The sequence below is a fragment of the Elgaria multicarinata genome, chromosome 22 (genome assembly GCF_023053635.1).
Source record: "Elgaria multicarinata webbii isolate HBS135686 ecotype San Diego chromosome 22, rElgMul1.1.pri, whole genome shotgun sequence".
Lineage (NCBI taxonomy): Eukaryota > Metazoa > Chordata > Lepidosauria > Squamata > Anguidae > Elgaria > Elgaria multicarinata.
In genome coordinates, this window is record NC_086192.1 from 9,867,245 (window position 1) to 9,886,845 (window position 19,601).

The 19,601-nt window shown below is 41.8% G+C and overlaps 1 protein-coding gene across 1 annotated transcript in view; it reads right to left on the reverse strand.

The window, feature by feature from the left end:
• The window catches only part of BRIP1 (BRCA1 interacting helicase 1), a 164,754-nt gene that overhangs the window by 104,618 nt on the left and 40,535 nt on the right, over nucleotides 1–19,601 (reverse strand). The window contains exons 10-14 of the mRNA XM_063146787.1: nucleotides 19,094–19,226; nucleotides 18,073–18,227; nucleotides 17,793–17,958; nucleotides 17,247–17,387; nucleotides 16,263–16,424 (exon numbers count right to left, since the gene is read on the reverse strand). Coding sequence (XP_063002857.1) covers nucleotides 16,263–16,424; nucleotides 17,247–17,387; nucleotides 17,793–17,958; nucleotides 18,073–18,227; nucleotides 19,094–19,226 — 757 coding nt within the window. The remainder of the gene's footprint in view (nucleotides 1–16,262; nucleotides 16,425–17,246; nucleotides 17,388–17,792; nucleotides 17,959–18,072; nucleotides 18,228–19,093; nucleotides 19,227–19,601) is intronic.

Sequence of the window (19,601 nt, forward strand, 5' to 3'; positions counted from 1 at the left end):
TACCTGGCATGTCTGACACTTTCCAGCCCATCAGTGTATCAAGCATATCATGAAGGCTAGAAACTTTTAAAATTTCTTTTTAAAATGAAACGTGCAGAGTTTCAGGAACCACATTCGCTGATTTCCCCCCATTCCTGCAGAATCTCAGCAGGCACACAGGCCTGAGCATGGACCTATTTTAACTAAACTCACAATGCAGATATGTCGGCTGGTCTGTTCCCTCCCCCAGAAAACTCTCTGGCTTTCCTCCACAGCTGGAACTGCAGCTCTAATAGTAGCAGCTACCTTAGTGCAAGGAGCCTAGTGCTCCACCTTGTTGCCATAGAGAGTAAGTGTGGTGTAGCGGCTCAAGTGCCAGACTAAGGGCCAGGCAATCCAGGCTGTAGTCCCCACTTGGCCATAGAAGCTGATTTTGGGCCAGTCATAGACTCTCAGCCTAACCTGGGATGTTCTTGTGAGGATAAAAATGAAGGAGGATTATGTACACCACCTTGGGTTCCTTGGAGCAAAAAAGGCACAATGTAAATGCAAAAAATAAATAGATAGTGGACTGCATGAGTTCAAGATGTATCATTCATATATACTAATAACAAACTCCCTTCCCAAAATACGTGTTCCTATGCAGCACAGACGAGGGAGATACCAACAGCCAAGGTTTGCAGAAATACATATAAACACAGTCACACACAAAACAAAGGGGGGGCAGAACCAACACACACAAAAAATGCTCAGTGTGATCAGTGGCCATGGGACCATGACTGACTTTGGGGGGGCGGATAGAAGGGGAACCAGGGAGAGGAAATGGAATGGCGTCTCCTGAATGAGGACATGACTGGCTGGGACCCTGAGAAGGATCACTCCACATTTTGTTGCACTTGTCTTACTCTGTTAACTTTTAGGCTTTTTGGAGGCGAGTTTAATGGGCAAAGGATCAACTCAGAAGTTAATGATCCACCAAAGGCTTACAGTTACACTTCTGAAAACATTATTGAAAGTATGGAACCTGGACGATCCAGATCTGCCCGCATTAACCATTAGCGGTAGCCAACCAAGCAAAGAAACCTAACTCGACAGATTAAAAAATGATGCAAAAGCAAGTGAATAAATACCCAAACACACTTTACACAATAAAGTATCAACTTTAAAAATTTAAGAGCTATTATTTTCTCATGGCTCCATACTTAATAGCCTTTCAGCCATCCATTTCGTGTCTCGTCTCACCGCCTTGCTGATGGTAAGGAGACGCTGTTGATAAAAGCCATTCTCGGTGGGACAGAAATTGATCTTGGAGTGGGTGAAAACTTTCCGTTCCTTCCTGCAACCAAGGCTTGCAAGGTTTTTAGTGACCTCACAAGCACTGAAGCAGGTGCTTCCGTGTAGGCTGTGCGATGCCAGAGGTTGATGGAAAGCAATGGTCGAATAATACAGTCCACAAGGAAGCATTTCTCTCTCTCTCTCTCTCTCTCTCTCCTCCACGGTGATTTAGAAGCGCAAACATGTCACACGAACCCATCTGATCCTTTGCTCCTCAATTCCCCTAGCAGCCTTTTCCATAGATGGTAGATTTATTTTGAGATGCCCACAGGCAAAACAGACAGGCTGGTCAGCTGGCCGCTTATTATGGACTGCAGTGAAATACTCTTAGAATATAAGGTGTAGAGGGCCGCTTACCCATTGATCTCATCCTATATTCCTATGGGTGGAAAGGTTTCCTTCTCTTCTCACCACACCCCATGGTCTCAGAGAGGAGTTATTTACTTACATACTTACAGGATTTATTTGTAATATATAAATATTATGAATCAGAGTATGCTAATAAAATCATGGCTGGCCGGTCAGTGGGGTGACCATATGGTCTTCAGTAGAGTGACCATATGGAAAGGAAGACAGGGCTCCTGTATCTTTAACAGTTGTACTGGAAAGGGAATTTCAGCAGGTATTATTGTTATGCATGCAACACCTGATGAAATTCCCTCTCCATCACAACAGTTAAAGCTGCAAGAGTCCTACCCTCTTTTGTAACTGGTCACTCTAGTATAGCTCCTGCAGCTTTAACTGTTGTGATGAAGAGGGATTTCACCAGGTGCTGCATGTGTAACAATGATACCTGCTGAAATTCCCTTTTCAATTCAGGTGATAAAGATACAGAAGCCCTGTCCTCCTTTTCATAGGGTCAGCCTAGTCTTCAGCAGCCACCAAAAACAAATGAAAGCTATCTCTGAGCAGTTTACAGAAACATATTAAAATACGTAACTGCAAAGACAAAAACACAGCACCTAAAATATTTAAGGGTGCAATCCTATGCACGTTTAGGCTTTCAAAAAGCCCTGCAACTCCCAGCATGCCCCAGCCAGTCATGCTGGCTGAGGCATGCTGGGAGTTATAGGACATTTTTTCTGTCCGAACATGCATAGGATTGCATCTCAATTATTTAAAATATTTAAACCAATGCTAAAAGCACAATGATTAATGAACAGGCTAACAGGACGGCACAATAATTCAGTGCAGGGTTGAGTAAAGAGATAAACAATAAAGTTACGAACAATCACAGGCAATAAGAAAGAAGATTATTTGCAGGAGGGAGGGAGAGAAAGGAAATATATCTAACTGCTTTATTCTAGTATCCAGAGGGGAATAAAGAGTCACATGTGCAGACCAGCCCAATGCTGCACTTACAAGCAGAGACTGCTTGGGTCATCAAATCCTAAAGCCATGATTAAGCTACTGAAGCATTTATTTATTTATTTATTTATGTACTGCATTTATATTCCACCTTTTTCCTCCAAAGAACTCAAGGCAGCATTTATTTATTTATTACATTTTTATACCGCCCAATAGCCGAAGCTCTCTGGGTGGTTCACAAAAATTAAAACCATAATAAAACCACCAACAGGTTAAAAGCACAAATACAAAATACAGTATAAAAAGCACAACCAAGATAAAACCATGCAGCAAAATTGATATATGATTAAAATACAGAGTTAAAACAGTAAAATTTAAATTTAAGTTAAAATTAAGTGTTAAAATACTGAGAGAATAAAAAGGTCTTCAGCTGGTGATGAAAGGAGTACAGTGTAGGCGCCAGGCGGACCTCTCTAGGGAGCTCATTCCACAACCAGGGTGCCACAGCAGAGAAGGCCCTCCTCCTAGTAGCCACCTGCCTCACTTCCTTTGGCAGGGGCTCACGGAGAAGGGCCCCTGTAGATGATCTTAAGGAGCATACATAATCCTCCTCCTCTCCATTTTATCCTCACAACAACCACCCTGTGAGGTAGGTTGGGCTGAGAGTCTGTGCCTGGCCCAAAGTCACCCAGTGGGTTTCCATGGCTGAGTGGGGACTAGAACCTGGATCTCCCGACTCCCAGTCCAACACTTTAGCCACTACACCACGCTGGCTCTGAAGCACGGAGCTGAGAGAGAGACAATTGGGTGGGAAGAGCTATAAATCAATGAGAGAGCACATGCTCTGCATGCAGAGGGTTCAGTTAACAGAACCAGGGAGCAGGTGACAAAGAAGACAGACCTCAAATCCTGGAAAGTTGCTGCCAGACAGAGCAGGCATAGGAAGTGAAATGGGACAGCCCTTTCTCTAGCAACATTGACAAAACCATTCAGCTCAGGAGAATGAGACAGCTCTACAGAACACAAGGCGGTGTTGTGTATTCTAGTGCCCTCTTCACTTTAATTCCAGACAGAGAGAACAGTTGGAGTTCGCCAAGGCTTTATTAAAAACTGCACTCTGACTAAATACATTCGCTCTATTCCATCACAAGGCTGACTTCCAGCATGAAGCAGGTAGAGTGCCTAGCTAGAGAGATCCAGGTTCAAATCCCCACTCAGCCATGGGTGACTTTGGGGCAGTCATTCTCTCTTAGCCCAGTCTACCTAACAGAGTTGTTGTGAGGATAAAACAGTGGGAGGGGAGATCATGTACACCGCCATGACATCCTTGGAAGAAGGGCAGGATAAGAATGAGAGAGAGAGGAAGTGTGCATGTTTGGATCCAGACTTAGAGTAGACCCACTGAAATAAATGGGACTGTTCATCATGACTGTCTTTAATCCCATTGATGGGTTTCCTCTAAGCATGACTAAATTTGGATCCAACCCATAGTGTTTGAAATTAAAAATTCAAGTTTAATTTCAAACTCTACACCATACTTCTCCTTCTCTCTCTCACTCACTCTCTCTCTCTCTCTCTCTCACACACACACACACACACACACACACACAATGGAATGTCTCTCTCTTATCTGGATATTGTCATTTTACTGTCTCAAACTTCTTAAAAACAAGCCATCTCGCTAGGGAGGAAATCAGTCAGCATCAGGCCTAGTGGGGAAACTCTGCACTTGCTCAATGTCTGTGGCTTTTACACAGTTCCAGATGTTCCGCGCATTAATAATGCACTAACTCAAACCCTCTTTTTGAAACTTTAGAACGTGCAAATTGCATTAAAACCTCTTTGCCCTCATTAATGGTATTGTTACAATCCCAGTACTCTGGAAAATGTTTTTTTGGCATTTGTTTAAACTTTGTGATGTTGCCATTGACTCACTTTAACAGCCAGCGCTCAAATCCTAATGCTTTTAAACAGGCCTGGCTAAACAGACTACCTTCTTTTTGTAAATTTATTGACGTTAATTCATAAAACTCTCCTTTCTCTTTCCCTCCCCCCGTTTCCTGGTCTTGACATTAAAAACAAAAATATTTGATTGTTTACCCAGGTATTTAAAAACCCTTATGGCACGTGAGAAAGGTTTTTCAACGTAAACCCAGAATGGCGGGAATCTTGAAGATGCTCTCTAAGCAACTTCAAGAAAAACTTAAAATTCAGATTTAGTACCCCTTTCAGTGTGTCCGCTGGTTTACCTTTCCACACTCAAGGCTTGAATGGCTCAATACGTTTCTACTGTACTCATACAAAAGCTAGTAAAAGATCTGGTCTCCTTTTGACAAGAGCCAGATATTCACGAGAGTGAAATCTTATGCTCGATTCATCCAGTAGGGATGACCCAATTGGAGTAGATTTACTTTTATGTGCGTATTTATTTATTTTATTGCCGCTCCACAACAGAGGTTCTCACAAACAAATGTAGTATATAAAAAAAAACCCATTAAAACTAAAAACCCAATTAAAAAACACAGAATTTGCACCGGAGAAATTCAGCATTTTTGCAATTCAATCTGAAGTAACCTGCTATTTGATCACGTTGGCAGACTTAATTTCTACTTTAAAAAAACAACACTAAGATCTTTTAAACGGGCAGTAAAGGATAGTGAATTAAAGGAAATTGAGGTGGCAAGGACTTTTTTAAAAAAAAAATGAAAGGGAGTAAAAATGAGGCTATTTTTTGCTCATGAACGTAGCAATAGATGCAAAAAAAAAGTATCTGCAGGAAATGTGTAGAAACCAACCAGTAGGAAAGTTAACTTTGGCATCTGATAGAAACCTTCATTTTTATTCTAGTGGAAAACTCATTACCAGTCCAAGAACACAGCTTTGAAAATGTTCTGTCCAAAATTAAGTTTTCTACTGGCTGGAGAAAGCGGCCCTGCAAGGCAAGTGAGACACCCCAATTTTCAAAGCTGTGTCAATTTTCTGGGCCCAGCATACCTAAGAAGTCTTCTCCATCCCCATGTGCCACTAACCAGGGCCGTTTTCAAGAAGGAATGCTGTCAGGCACATCAAATGTACCCACCAAATCTGATATACGAGGGTGCATAGAGAGGTATTCTCAGTAGCTGGCCCTCAACCTTGGGATATCTTCCCCGGGAGGTTTGTCAAAACCTGAGCAACTGATGCAAGATGTTTTTATTTGAACTGGCTTTCAGTGGCCAAGGAGGATAAGGAAGGATAGTATGACAGAACAATGACTATATATCGGGCCTGTTCAGACGACACGCTGGGCCTGTTCAGAAGACACCTTAAACCCAGCCGGTTAAGGCTTTTGGTTAAGTAGCAGTTTAAGGTGTCTTGTGCGATGTGTTCTGCTAAACCCTGCTCACTCAACTAAACACAGTCAGACAACCTCAGCAGGGAGCTAAAGCCAAGTGAAGGCGGACAGGACCTGTAGTGTGGTCAACTCTGCCCCCTCCTGAAGGAGCTCACTAGATTATTAAAAGCCCCTTGCCTGATTTCCTAGCCTGAAGCTTCTGCGAGGTTGAGGAGATGAAGGTTCTGTCAGGGCTTTCTTTGGCTTGTCCTCTGAGCCAAAGAAAGATTTCAGGGGTGTGTCCTCTGCACGGGAGGGCCCTGAATCAGGCACTGACTGTCCTAATGCTGAGGCACATCCTCATTATAATCCTCTGCTGTTAGCACACAGAAGGCCCAAAGGCTGATGACCGAAGCATCATGATAGGTGTAAGTTTCGCCTTACTCCTTTTCACTGGGGAGACTTTTTAACACACAAGAAATCTCTATCTAATCTCCATGACACGACTATCCCTCAATCAAAACGCCAAGGCTGATTTAAAGAACCGTTCAGCGTTTCATACATGTACTGAGGTTTTCCTGGTGCTGCTCAGTTCCCCTGGGCCTCTTCTTGAAAATCAGGGTGGTGATTTGGTGCAGCATCCAATGTGACACAAAGAGCTGCAGCAGAAAGGAAGAATTGGCAAATGTGTGTGCATGTGCGCACGCACGCACACACACACTGATGAACAAAAATGTTTTATGCTTGTATACAGGCCGTTTTGGATCTTGTCCAAATCACCATTCACGCAAGAGCGATGTTAATTGTGAGTGGTTTAAATCCTGCACAACAAAAATGAATAATATCTAAAGATTACACCGCATAGCAACCAGCCACCAAGGAAAGTTCAGATATCAGCATGATGGATCATTCCTGAATTTTATAAGCATTAGCATTTTTCTCCTTGCTAGTTACTTTGACTTTGATATGACACATATTGAATGAATCATTCAGAGATACAGACACCAGGGCAGGATGCATTTAAATGCAGACAGGTCGGCGACAACCACCCTAATGACCCTTATCTTAATCTTGTTTAAAAGCACCTTAGATTTCTAAGTAATCTTTTCACTTTCTGATATTCCCCTTTATAGGGTGCGCTTGCCAGAGTAGCTACCGATTTTACTAGAAGTGTTTTTTATTGCCAGCATCAGTCCCATCCCCCTGCTGTAATGCATTCACCCTTCAGAACGTCTCTCACCACACGTTTTTAAATAGTAGAAATTAAAGTTCATATCTATACGCAGGCAGAAAAAGTTATTTTGAAGATGACAGAGCTTTTGATGTAAAGCTAAGAGCTACTATTTGAAGATTTAGTGGCGATATAATTTAAATGGGCGAAGCAGTCATTGCTGATCACCTTTTGGTTGGGGAAGGAGAAAATCTATACCTATAAAAAGGCAAAAGTGCCATTTTATACACATTATTTATTACAGTAGCCATCAAGAATGAGATTTCGTTGTGCTCAGGGTGAGACAGAGACTACAGGGGCTTTGGATGCTCTCCAGCTAAATTCTAGGAGTAAGTGAAGGCAGCAATCAATATTAAGGAATGGCAAGGGAGACCGAGAGGAGCTATCAGTTCGTAATAAATAGAAGATGGTTATATAAACTAGCAGTGTGTACAATTTGATAGTCCTGGATCTTTTAAAACCCTACTTTTAAAAAAATATGATTTTAGAACATTCCTTTCTTAACCGCTGTGGATTATCATTGGCTTGCTTAGCCTCTGACCCCATCTCACCTCAAGAAAAAAAAATTGAGCTCATTGCCTTTCTCTCTCTCTCAAAATCCCCTGCATAAGATCATAAATCACTGTCTGATACCCTCCGGACCCAGCAACCAGAGCATCTCCAACGGCTCAACCGCAGAACCTTCGACTCATGTGGTTAAAATTAAGCGCAAGTTTAAACAAGCCAGAATACGCTGCGACGAATACAGAACTCTTGTTCCTGATATTGAATGGGAAAGCAACATTGTCAAGCCATGGCGCTGTTGCGGCTGGGCCAAGACTGTAGGCAAAGCCTGGCCAAATCCAGTTTTGGAGGTGTGTGTTCTCCAGCACAGTCCCTGAGACCAGTTTAAACTGGAGGAGGAAGCCCAGACAGACAGAAGGCACAGCTCTTTCACCATGCAAGGAAAGGAGCCTGAGGACCAACTATTTATAGCAGAGGCCTCATACTGCCAGCCAGTTGCAGGAGCCCATAACGCGGAATACCATTCCTTTCTGTGCCTAAGCAGAGCTCCAAGGTCTTAGCACACACCGCCCACAGTGGCTCACTAAGCCAGGATCCTGAGGTTCTTGTTTCAAGTTTTAAAATTCCCTGGCTGTTAGTTAATTGACACATACAGACACAACACTCCAATCCTTATAATCTGCAATGGTGTATTTACCTGCAATGACAAAATAAGTTGGTAAAATAACTTTACAAAATTTACTTGTCGTCCCCCCTCCATCTCTACCACAGGGAATGTCAATGAGCCTTATGAGCCTGCCTACCAGTTAAGGATCCGTCTAATCCACCATTCTGTTCACACAGTGGTCAACCAGCTGCCCACGGAAAGCCACAACACCCTCCCGTCCAAGTTAAGAACAGAAGAACAGCAGAAGAACCCTGTTGGATCAGACCAGGGGTCCATCTAACGCAGCATTCTGTTCACACAGTGGACCAGCTGCTCATGGGAAAACCACAAACAGGACATGAGTTCAATACCCCACGTTCCTTAACAACTGGTGTACATAGGCATACTGCTTCGGATATTGGAGGAAACATATAGCCAGTTTTATCTGATGGGAGTTCCTAACTGTTTTGCCTTTATGATGATTTTGTTTTATTTATGGTTCTTCTTGTCTTGTTGTTCTTTTAACTCTGTAAGCCACAGTGTGGCACTTAAACCAGAAAAGCAGGATAAAATAATACATCTAATCTAACCTAGCTCATATACAGAAAATAACAATGCAATGATCAGTACAACGACTTTATCAACACACTTGGCTTTTCAGCTGAAATGGTCAAACATCACTCTTACCGGCACTTTAACAGCTGGGAATTAAACCAATTCTGTTCCAATTTGCAACAACTTCCTAGCTGACTAGGAACGGACTACCTATTGAGTTGGTTGCTAGTGCAGGAGTAAGCAAGGAAAGGCTAAGGATCGAGACAGACTCTAACTGCATGTTTATCATTCAAAGAGTTCAGGGGGGTGTAAATGCTTGTTCTTCCTTTATATCCTCACCACCTCCCTGAAAGATAGGTTGAAATGATAGCCGCTGGCTGAGCATCACGGGATGAGCTTTGCAGTAGAGTGGAGTTTTGCGCTCAGGTCTCAGGCAGAGCAATCCTATGAGGCTGGACAGGGAGAATTGGAAGCGAAGGAATCATCTTTTCCTATACTCTCCTGGGCTTGACCTGGCAGGGCGGGGGGAAGTGGTTGATCCCCCCCCCATCTCCATTTTTGGAAGCATGTATTTCCTCCCAAATGGGGGTGGAGGAAACACCACAAAAGAATGAATTACTAAACTACTATAATCAATTATAAGGCTGATGGTGCCAATATAAATCAAAGTGTATTTGTAAATTCACAGAAATTGTTCTAAAATATAAAAACGCACCACGCTGTCCAAATACAGTGAACGAAATCAATACAATAGGCTTTACAGCTGAACTGGTCATAGATAGAAAAGAATAATGCAATGATCGATACAATGACTTTATCAATAGACTTGGCTTTTCAGCTCAAATGGTCAAACATAGGAGGTTATACAATTCAATGGTAAATAGTATGAGTTTGTAATATACAAGCCCTCTTTCCCACATCTCCAATATCAGAGGAATGGTGGCTATCTTTCCGCATTCTCACAGAGGAGGCTTATGAGATCAGATCGCCCTCTCCAAGGGTACGTTCTTCTCTTTTTGCAACTACAGCCCCTGGAACGGCTTCCCAGGGACCATAGAACTGCAATCTAAATCTAGCATTCTACCTACTATACCACAGTGGCTCTTTCTAGATACCTAAATGAAATAACGCAAGCTTTTGTGGTTAATTCAGGTTAGTGGCTAGCTGGGCAATATTAGCTATCAAACTCAGTGCGTGTGTGTGTGTGTGTGTGTGTGTGTGTGTGTGTGTGAGAGAGAGAGAGAGAGAGAGAGAGAGAGAGATACACACACACACACACTCTTCTAAGAGAAAGCAGTTGAGCAGATCGCACAGCAAAGCCACTACAATGCTGACTAGAAATCCAGTTATTCTCTTTTCTTTTCAAGATAGGCTTTGAGTGGGAGAGTTTGGTACAATTATCATCTGGGTTGAGGAGCAAATCCCAGGTGTGCAGGTGTATTGCTTTAGACCTCTCAGCAGCCTTTGATACCACGGCCCCGTAAGGAGCTGCTGATGCACCTGTGGGCCCTAGTTGGAACAAGCAGAAGGAGCACTTGAGGGGCTCCCTTTCCCCTCTTTGCTCTCAGAGGGTGGTGCCAGGCAATTGCGCGTGTGCCCAGAGGGGTTCTCTCAGGCGGATTAAGACAGGTTTCCACGCTGCCACTTTCCCCCCTTTGCCCTATACCTGCTAAAATTGACTTCAAAAGCAAGTGGGGGAAAGGGAAGGAACGACTTGGGGAAATAGCAGGGGAACAAAATGAAGACGTCGTTCATAGCAGAGAAAGAATACATTTGCATTGCGATATAAGCATACATGTGGAAATTAACAGCAACTGAAGTCTCCTGAAGCTGGAAGGGACAAGCAGACACAAAGGAAACCAGGTTGCTTATCTGCAAGAGAGGTTCTCTTACTCGGCAATATCAGAAAGCAAGAGGAGCCATGGTGGATCAGACCAAAGGTCTCTCAAAAGGTCCAGCATTCTGTTCACACAAGGGCCAATCAGATGCCCCAACGGGAAACCCACACGCAGGGCACGAGCACCAGAGCACCTTCCTGCTTCTTTCCCTAGAAGCCTTCCACAACCTGTGTTGGACTAGAACTCCAATTAATCCTTGACCATGGGCCATGCTGGTTGGGGCTGGTGGGAGTTGCAGTCCAAGACTTTTGACTACAGGTTGGAACGACTGTTGGAGGTAATTGCCCAAGACAGGCAAAAGAAAAGGAAATGCTTCTTCACATAATATACTCTTTATGTATTGAATTCACTGCTTACAATATGTGATGAGGGCCACTAGCTAAGATGGCTTTAGAAGGTAATTACATCAGAGGAGGAGAAGGAAAAGTCTATCAGTGAAGACAGAAAGGGTTACCTGACAGTCATGATACATGGCATGCCACTGAATTCCAAGTGGCTTTCCTGGAAGCAGCTTGAAATGGTCACTAAACAGGCATAGAAACCCATGAAATAAACCAATTATCCATCTGGCCTGTGTGGAAAATAGGATGCTGGCCCTGAATGGGCACCTGGTCTGATCCCGCCAGACTCTCCTTGTGTTCTTAAGAAAGCTCAGGAAGTTTCACTAAATAATTACTATTAGCTAGAGTGACCATATTTGGGAAACCAAGGAAGAGGACACCTGGGGAAACGCACTTTCTGGGATTGCCAGAAAGCGTGTCATTCCCCCCCACACACACACTAATGGTGACTCCCATTAGTAGGGCGGAGGGGACACGAACTTTCTGGAGGCCCCAGAAAGTGAGCTTTCCCCTTCTCTGCTCCAATTTGGGCCTTAAAGACCCCTACTAGAGCAGAGGAGAGAAAAGCATGCCATTCCCGCACCCACCTTTAAGGCCCTGATTGGAGCAGTTGGGGGGGGGGATGATGCACCTCTGGAAAGTGCATCATTCCCCCACCACCACTCTAATGGCAGCCTTAAAGGGGAAAGCATGTCATTCCCAGACCTTATGGTACTCACAGGTTCAGAGCTAGCCAAGTGGCTTCCTGCTCTCCTAGTCCCAAACCCCAGCAGTCGGTACTACAGGGCAATCGCCCCATAGCCTAGTCTGCTATTGGATTGAATGAGGTGGGAATTTAAGGATTAGCTCCAAGTATGAACAAATCACACATTATCTGATTCAAGCAGGAGAAGATGGCACAATTTTATTATTATTCCTTCTACTGTTGTTACTATTGCTCTTAACAAAAAGAACAACATCAAACAACAACTACACTTTGTCATACAGATTTAATATAACTAGCACGACTGCAAAATATTATTATCATCATCACCACCACCTCTCTTCTCATGGTGGTTTTTCTAAACGGACATGACAGGCTTTGCCAAGTCATGCTATCTTTTACTGATTCAGATCAGAAATGTCCCGGCTATTGAACTTGTTTTAAATATGACCGCATTCTGGATGTTGGTGCAGATGCATTTTGGCAAGCCCACTTTCTGATGGTTTTCTGTAAAAAATAATAATTGATGTGATGCCGGTGTCTGAGCTAACAGGATAATTTGGCTAATTCGGTAAGAGAGCTTCGGCTATTGGGCGGTATAGAAATGTAATAAATAAATAAATAAATAAATGTAACTTTTTCCTGTTGCCATCGTTCTTTAACTTCCATAGCCAGTGGTGCATATTTTCTCTATTATTATTATTAATAATAATAATAATAATAATAATTACTGTTGGTCTTACTATTCCAGTGTACTCCTTTACATTTAAAGTAACTGGTATAAATGCAAAAAGCCCTGAAATATTCCAGACTCAAATTCAGAGACATCATCTAAAACCAACCAAGTTAGGAGATGCTTTACTCTAGTCGCGTTGGATGCATGAATTTGGCAAGTTTTAATGAGAAAGGCGCAGTGTATCCAAAAGACTTCCGTTTTTTAGCAGTTCTCAATTCTACAGTCCAATGTGGTCACCTAATGGTCACTTTCAGTAACTGCAAGGCCTCCTTTGACTATAACGCTCTCCCAAGAGAGTAGGTAAAATAAAGCTTCTTGACAAAAGCAAGGATCACATGTGATAACATCGGAAAACAGGAAAGGCATTTCGCTTCCTTTTTTCTGCACTTCCATAGGAATTTGTTGCTACCTTTTCCTTCAAAAATTCCTGAAATTAGCAAAAAGGTTTTACAGCACTACATACAGAAGGTCCATATAGACACGCTGCCAGTCAGTGCAGGAAAAGGGTTTTGTGTCCTAACCTGTTTCTTTCAGTTCTGTCACTGACATAACCTGATGTGATGAACCGAAATTAGGTCAGAGGGCTGCGTTCGGGCTGCTCAGATCTGACTGACTGACTATGTGTTTTGCTATTAACACAGATTTGCCAAAGAAACCAAAAGGGATTTACAGTCCTTAAAAACATCAATTCCTTCAAGTTGGAGCTGTGTGATTTCCAAATAATCAAAGAAATAATCCAAGAAGATCAAAAGGAAATGCGAAATGACGTAGCGGAATTCTTGCAACGTGAGAGAAACATGCAAAATAAAACAAAAAATGTGCTTCAGGATTTATGTGAAAAACGTTTAAATTCTTCCATCAAAGAAACCAAAGTGGTTGTTTTTTTTTAAAAAAAAAAACTTTCAGGGTTGTAGAGGAAAAAGCTATAGCTATTATTAATCATATACCAGATGCCAAATAAAATTATCAGCAAGTTAATACAATTTATTTCCACAGCACCATTACTGTACACAGATGATACTTAGATTTTAATGTGTTAGTTTAAGCTAGAGATTCCCACTTTTTGTCCTTGATATCTCAAAGAACTGTTTGGACTTCCCCAAAATTTAACAAAAGCAAAGCAAAGATGGCTTGCTCAGCTGGAAGCACTTGACTGCCCTCCTGGATCTAGGAACAATTTAGGATAGAGAATAGACAATGAGCCATCATATCAGCCCATAGTTAAAAAGTTTATGATAGAGAAAGTTGAAAGTACAGATAATCTATCGGTTCCCCTGAACTTTCTATCAACACAAGCGACTGGTCAGCAGCAGGTGAACCTGCGTGCAGCTCCCCCATGTGGTGACTCTTTGAACTGCAACTGCCACCGCCATTTTCTAAGTTAGCCTTCTCCAACCTGGCACCTTCCAGATGGACCACCGCTCTCATAATTCCCAGCAAGCATGGCCAATGTATGGAACAACAAGTGCAGAAGCAAGGAAAAACCCGTAGGGGAGTAAAAAATAGCCAAAGGCAAGGGTGGAACCAAGCTATCTTCAGCAGTAATATTAATAAAAGTTTTATTAAAGCGCCAGGTGCCTATGCGTTTCGAACGCGGTTGCGTTCTTCCTCAGGGCTTTATAACGTTTGTGCAGTTGTCTGCAGAAGCTCGAAACGCGTAGGCACCTGGCACTTTAATAAAACTTTTACTAATTTTATTGTTGAAGATTGCTTGGTTCCCCCCTTGCCTTTGGCTATTTTTTACTCTCCAATGTATGGAACAGATATACTGTGAGAGGAATTCATAATCTTAGAAACTGTGTGTACTACTTAAACAAACATCCACCTCACCACCATGATTTGTCAACTTCAGTGGCTCCCAAGTCCATTTTCAGGTCCAATTCCCTGTGCTAATTTTTGAACCTCTAAAGGCCTTCATGGCTTCAGATAAGAATACCTGAAGGATGGCTCGTCTCTATATGCAGGACCAAGAACATAAGACCTTCCTCTGAGATCTTTCTTCAGTGTAGTCTTCTTCTGAGCACCTTTCGCAGCTACTCAGGCAAGGGCCTTTTCAGTGGTGGCACCCTGGCTCCCCAGAGAAGCTCACCTAGTGTCCACCTTGATGTCATTTTGATGCCAGACAAAGATCTTTTCATTTTGTCAGATCTTTTCATCTGTTCCTGCTTTATTTTGATAATATGTGGGCTATTGTGTTGTTGTTTTATAGTTTTATATTTTGCATTTTATATATCTGTATTGTATGTATTTTAATTTGTTTTTATCTTTGTTGTGAACTGACAACTATTTGTTGGAAGCAGAAGCTATTTTAAACCAACAAATGCAATTGAAGACCTATCGTTCCAGGCTCACCTTATGATATCTCATGAGCTTTTTGAGCAATGTCAGGTGTGTGTTTTTAGGGATGGACAGACTCAACAGGAAAGAAGAGACATATCACACCTCCTAACTGTACAAATAAGACTTCCACAAATGAAGCCACACAGAATCCAGTATACAACGATGCTGAGCATCCTCTATTCATCCCCCATTGCAACGGCAAGGCTTTCTAGACTGGTTACAAATCTCATGACTGGTATGATCTTAGGATAACAGCAACACACCCACTTGCTTTTTCCCTGACATATGCACTCACAAGTCCAGCATGGAGGTTACGGTTTCTCCAAACTACACAACTCAGATAGTATCTTCCACTTTACATTTTATTTCCAAACTCTCAGAAAACCAAGTTGCCCATTTTTAACTGGCCCATGGAGGATGAACTATGGAAAAGAAGGTGCATACATACTTGGCACTAGGACACATACTTTTACTGCATACGGTCTCAGATTCAATCCTTGGCATCCGGCTCAGTTCAGACAACATGATAGTCAACGCTCTACCCAACGGTTGAGTTTTTAGGAGGTACTCCTCACACAACATGTTCAAACTCCACCGTTGTGTGACTGTAGGCTCCCATGGAGTTGAGTAAAATCCATCATGATGTTTGATAGGCAGTTCCTCCGCCCTCTCCGCTCCCCCAGCCCTCCCGATGGTATCCCATCAGCCTTTGCTGCAAAAAACAATCCTGGTGGCTCTCCCTCCTTTTGCCGCTCCTGCCAGAAAACTCTGTAGCCAGTGGGAAAAGTCCACTCAAAGCAACAGAAAACTCCACAGAGCCCACTGCCAACACACAACACAATAACAACACATTTTTCAACGGTGGTGTAAAAAATCCACCGTGGAGTTCTAAAACCACAGTTAAGAAATGTGTTCTCAGAACTCAGCCTTTATGAAGCTTGTTTCTCAAACTAGAGTTTTGCCTCAAATAAATGTGAAACACACCTCTGCATCTGAATTGCAGCCCGAAACTCATTTTGTTTATTAAATACTATATATTTTTAACCACTTTCCCAATTTCAGTTGACTCAAACACTATTAAAAACACCTCCACCCGCCCCAAGAACAGAACACGGCGGCATGAAAACAGCCCTGCAAATCAATAAGGAACAACCTACTTTATTGCTTTAGAGTCAAGAAGGTTGTTCCTTATTGATTTGCAGGGCTGTTTTCATGCCCCCACATTCTGTTGTGACAAATCTATGACAAGCTGGCCACAGCACCCTTGAGGTGCAGAAGGGTGAAGCAAACACCTACCAATGAATAAATAACCAAACTCTAAATAGCTTGAAAAAAGAGTAAATTCAACTGACATGTTGTTGTTGTTGTTTTACCTTGTAAGATGGTAAAAAGCACAAAATTCCTCGGCCGATTGTCTGACAAACTGAAAGGAGGAGCTCCCCCACTTCATCCTGGAATTCAAAGGTTTCCGTGTGCTGGAAAGTAGCGCACAATGGCCTGCCTTTCGGTCCAGCTCCAACGGTACCAACCCACACCTGTTGGGGAAACATTTTATTGCTGAAATACGCATCAGAAACAAATATATTCCATAACGAAACGGCAGGAAAGAAGACAACAGAAAAAGTTGTGGACGTGGATTTAAGAGGTTAAGACAATGCAAATATGGTCAAGTGGATTATTGGAAACATTGATTTTAAAGTTTGTTTTTAACGGACCCCAGAACTGTTGTTTTTAAATGGGTAATGTCGTTTTTATACTGTTGTCTTTATGTTTTTGATGGTTTTTCAACTTTTTTAATGTTTACTGTTTTTAACCTTTGTAAACCACCCAGAGAGCTTTGGCTATGGGGCGGTATATAAATGTAATAAATAAAATAAATAAATAAAAGCCGATGGTGAAATAGTGCAAGGTATTCCTCAGCCATTCTCTGAACGCTCATAAAGTTCGCTCAATAGCTGTATTTGATATCCGATAAGAATCTATTTCATTACTTTATATTTGACATTTGATATCTGTAAATTTCAATGTCATGTTTGAAATATCATAGGCCAAATGTGAATGGCAGAATTGTTCCCCCCGTCCTCCCCAAATGTTGATTATTTGTGAATATTCTTTTTAGCTCTAGTATTTATGGCTTCCCTACAACTGAGAACATCATCCTTTTGCCACCCTCTGGTTCTAACCAAGCAGACACTCTGTTCTGAGCGCTGAGGAATAATAACGATTGTATGGAAACAAGGAGAAATGCACACACCATATATAAATACCCCCAGGAAACAATAATAGAGCAGAATCCCTGTTCTATAGTTTATGGAGCATATGGGGTAAATCCAACCCTGAATGTCATAACTGAGTACCTGTGAGTTCTTAATAACATGGTTTGCTTCAAGCTGAATGGAAAACTTCACACCAAGCTCAGAAGAAAAACAGTCCATTGGGGAAAGCGTCCCAGAGGTTAAAATGATGGTTCTGACGTTGCTGCTCAAGTCTGAGAATGCCTGGAGAGAAGAATTATTGAGAATATTTGCAACAGTTCTTTTGTTTTTGGCTGTCATGTTTACTACTGACACGTATGTAGCAAAAACAGCATCACCCATGTAAAAAAGGGACGTATCAACACGCTTGGGGGACCCAAAGGGTACTATAAGTACAAAAATAGTTTAGAAAAAAAGACCTAAGGGGGCGGGAACCCTAAAAGAGCTGAATTAGGGACCATCCATGCCCAGTGGCCAAAAAATACTGACTGACTCTGAGGGAGGGGGGAATGGAGTGGCTGAAATACTGAGCACTTCATACCGCAACATTTAGACTAGTCGTTTGAGCTGGTATAATGCAGCTTCTATATGTCCTAATGTGATGTTTAGCCCCAGTACAATAGGTATTTTTACCCACAACTGGCTTACCACAGCTGGATTCAAGCACCAGAAGTTGAGCGTATGCACTGCCATTTTGTGTCGCGATCTTCTTTTTGGTCTTGCAAAGAAACCGTTCTTATCTGGAGTATCAACTGGATTTTCGTTGGTCCAAACGTAGGTTTGCTGCAAGGCGACTCTGTAATCATCAGCAAATCTGAAACAAACAAACAAAAATGACTCTGTCATCAAGAGCCCAAAATATACCTGCAGGTTTTACACACACACAGAGAGAGTTTGGAAAAAGCATCACCTGTGTAACTTTACTGACCTATGGTTCTCTTTAAAAAGATACTGCAGGACCATGAATAACCCTTTTAAGACAATCTGAGTTGAAGGGCTTATAACTGGAATGGTAATAGGTTCCTCACGACCATGGAACAATGTTATTTTTTCTTCTTTTTCAAGAACAGCAGCAAAATGTTTCTATAGAAGGCCAAAAATATATATATATGTCAACATTTAAAAATGGTCTACACAATTAAACGTAGGGCTTTAGTATTTTCAGTGGTATTTTGCAGCAGAATCACCCTGAATTTCAGAATTCTGGGGCTGGCAGAAATGCAACATCTCATGAGCTGGTCAAACTGAGGTTCAGCAAAGATGTTGGTTTTACCGAATTTCAATATTATCCCCTCAAAGTTTTGGTTAAGAAAAGACTATCTGAAGAATCAAGCAAATACGTCCTCTAAGACAAATCACAATGATAACGCCCCCCTTTTTTTTGTCTGAAATTCTCAGAGAAACAGGATGATGAGTCGGAGAAAGGTATAATTTGTACAAATCATACTTTCCTTGATTTAGACAAAATGGCTAACTATGGTTTGCCACTAAACTGGGAATGGAAATCTCCACACCCCATACAGTAGGAGGGAAGGAGATGAAGTGGAAGAAAGTCTTCACACCCCTGAGACTCTTGTAATGCTAAATCAGGGGTGTGATTTAGCATTACAAAAGGTAATATTTCATCTCCTCTTGATAAAAGTTGGGAAACATCTTGTAGAAGTGTTGCTCATCATGACTATTGCCTCCTCCTTCCCTGGTAACAGAGTCTAAAATATTAATGATAATACTGCTTTCATTGACTGATAGATATATGTTAAAGTAGTTTTTAATGAATGAATGAATTAGTATCTGTTAAGTAAAATTTCAACAGAGAACAATGTGTAAACTTTATATATAAAAGTAAAGTATTTTTTTATTTCAAGGAATACTAATGGATAACATTCTGCACTATAGTTCCAGTGCTGGCATCTTAATATTGATTTTTATGCATCCTTACACATTCCTACCTGTAAGATCGGAAATGTAGCATTTGTTATTCCCATGTTGTGAAAGAATGTCATCATTTGGCTTCCACTCCAAACTTTACTGGAGGTCTCATAATCTCTCTCTACCAGCTGACAACAGGTTTCCTTTAACCAACTGTAAGTAAAGAAATACCACAAGAAGCAGAAAGCAAACACTTAGTAGACACGCATTTTTACATCAGACCTTTAATTCTTTAGCAGATGGCTTTTTATGCACAATAAAAAGGAAATGTTATCAAATGCACTGGTGCATGCAACTCTGTGACCCAGGAGATCGGTTTGGCCCCAATTCTGGCAATCTTTTCAAAATTGCCTTTTTATTTCAGCAAGCCTATGGCCTGGTTGATGTCTCATCTCATTTTGCCTGTTTGTTTCTTCTTCTCTTCTTTTTGAGATTATTGAGAACCATTGCTTGTTATTTCTGTTCTTAAATGTATTGTGTTTGACCTTTTTTAGCTGTAAGGGATTCTGAACCGCCCAGAGAGCTTCG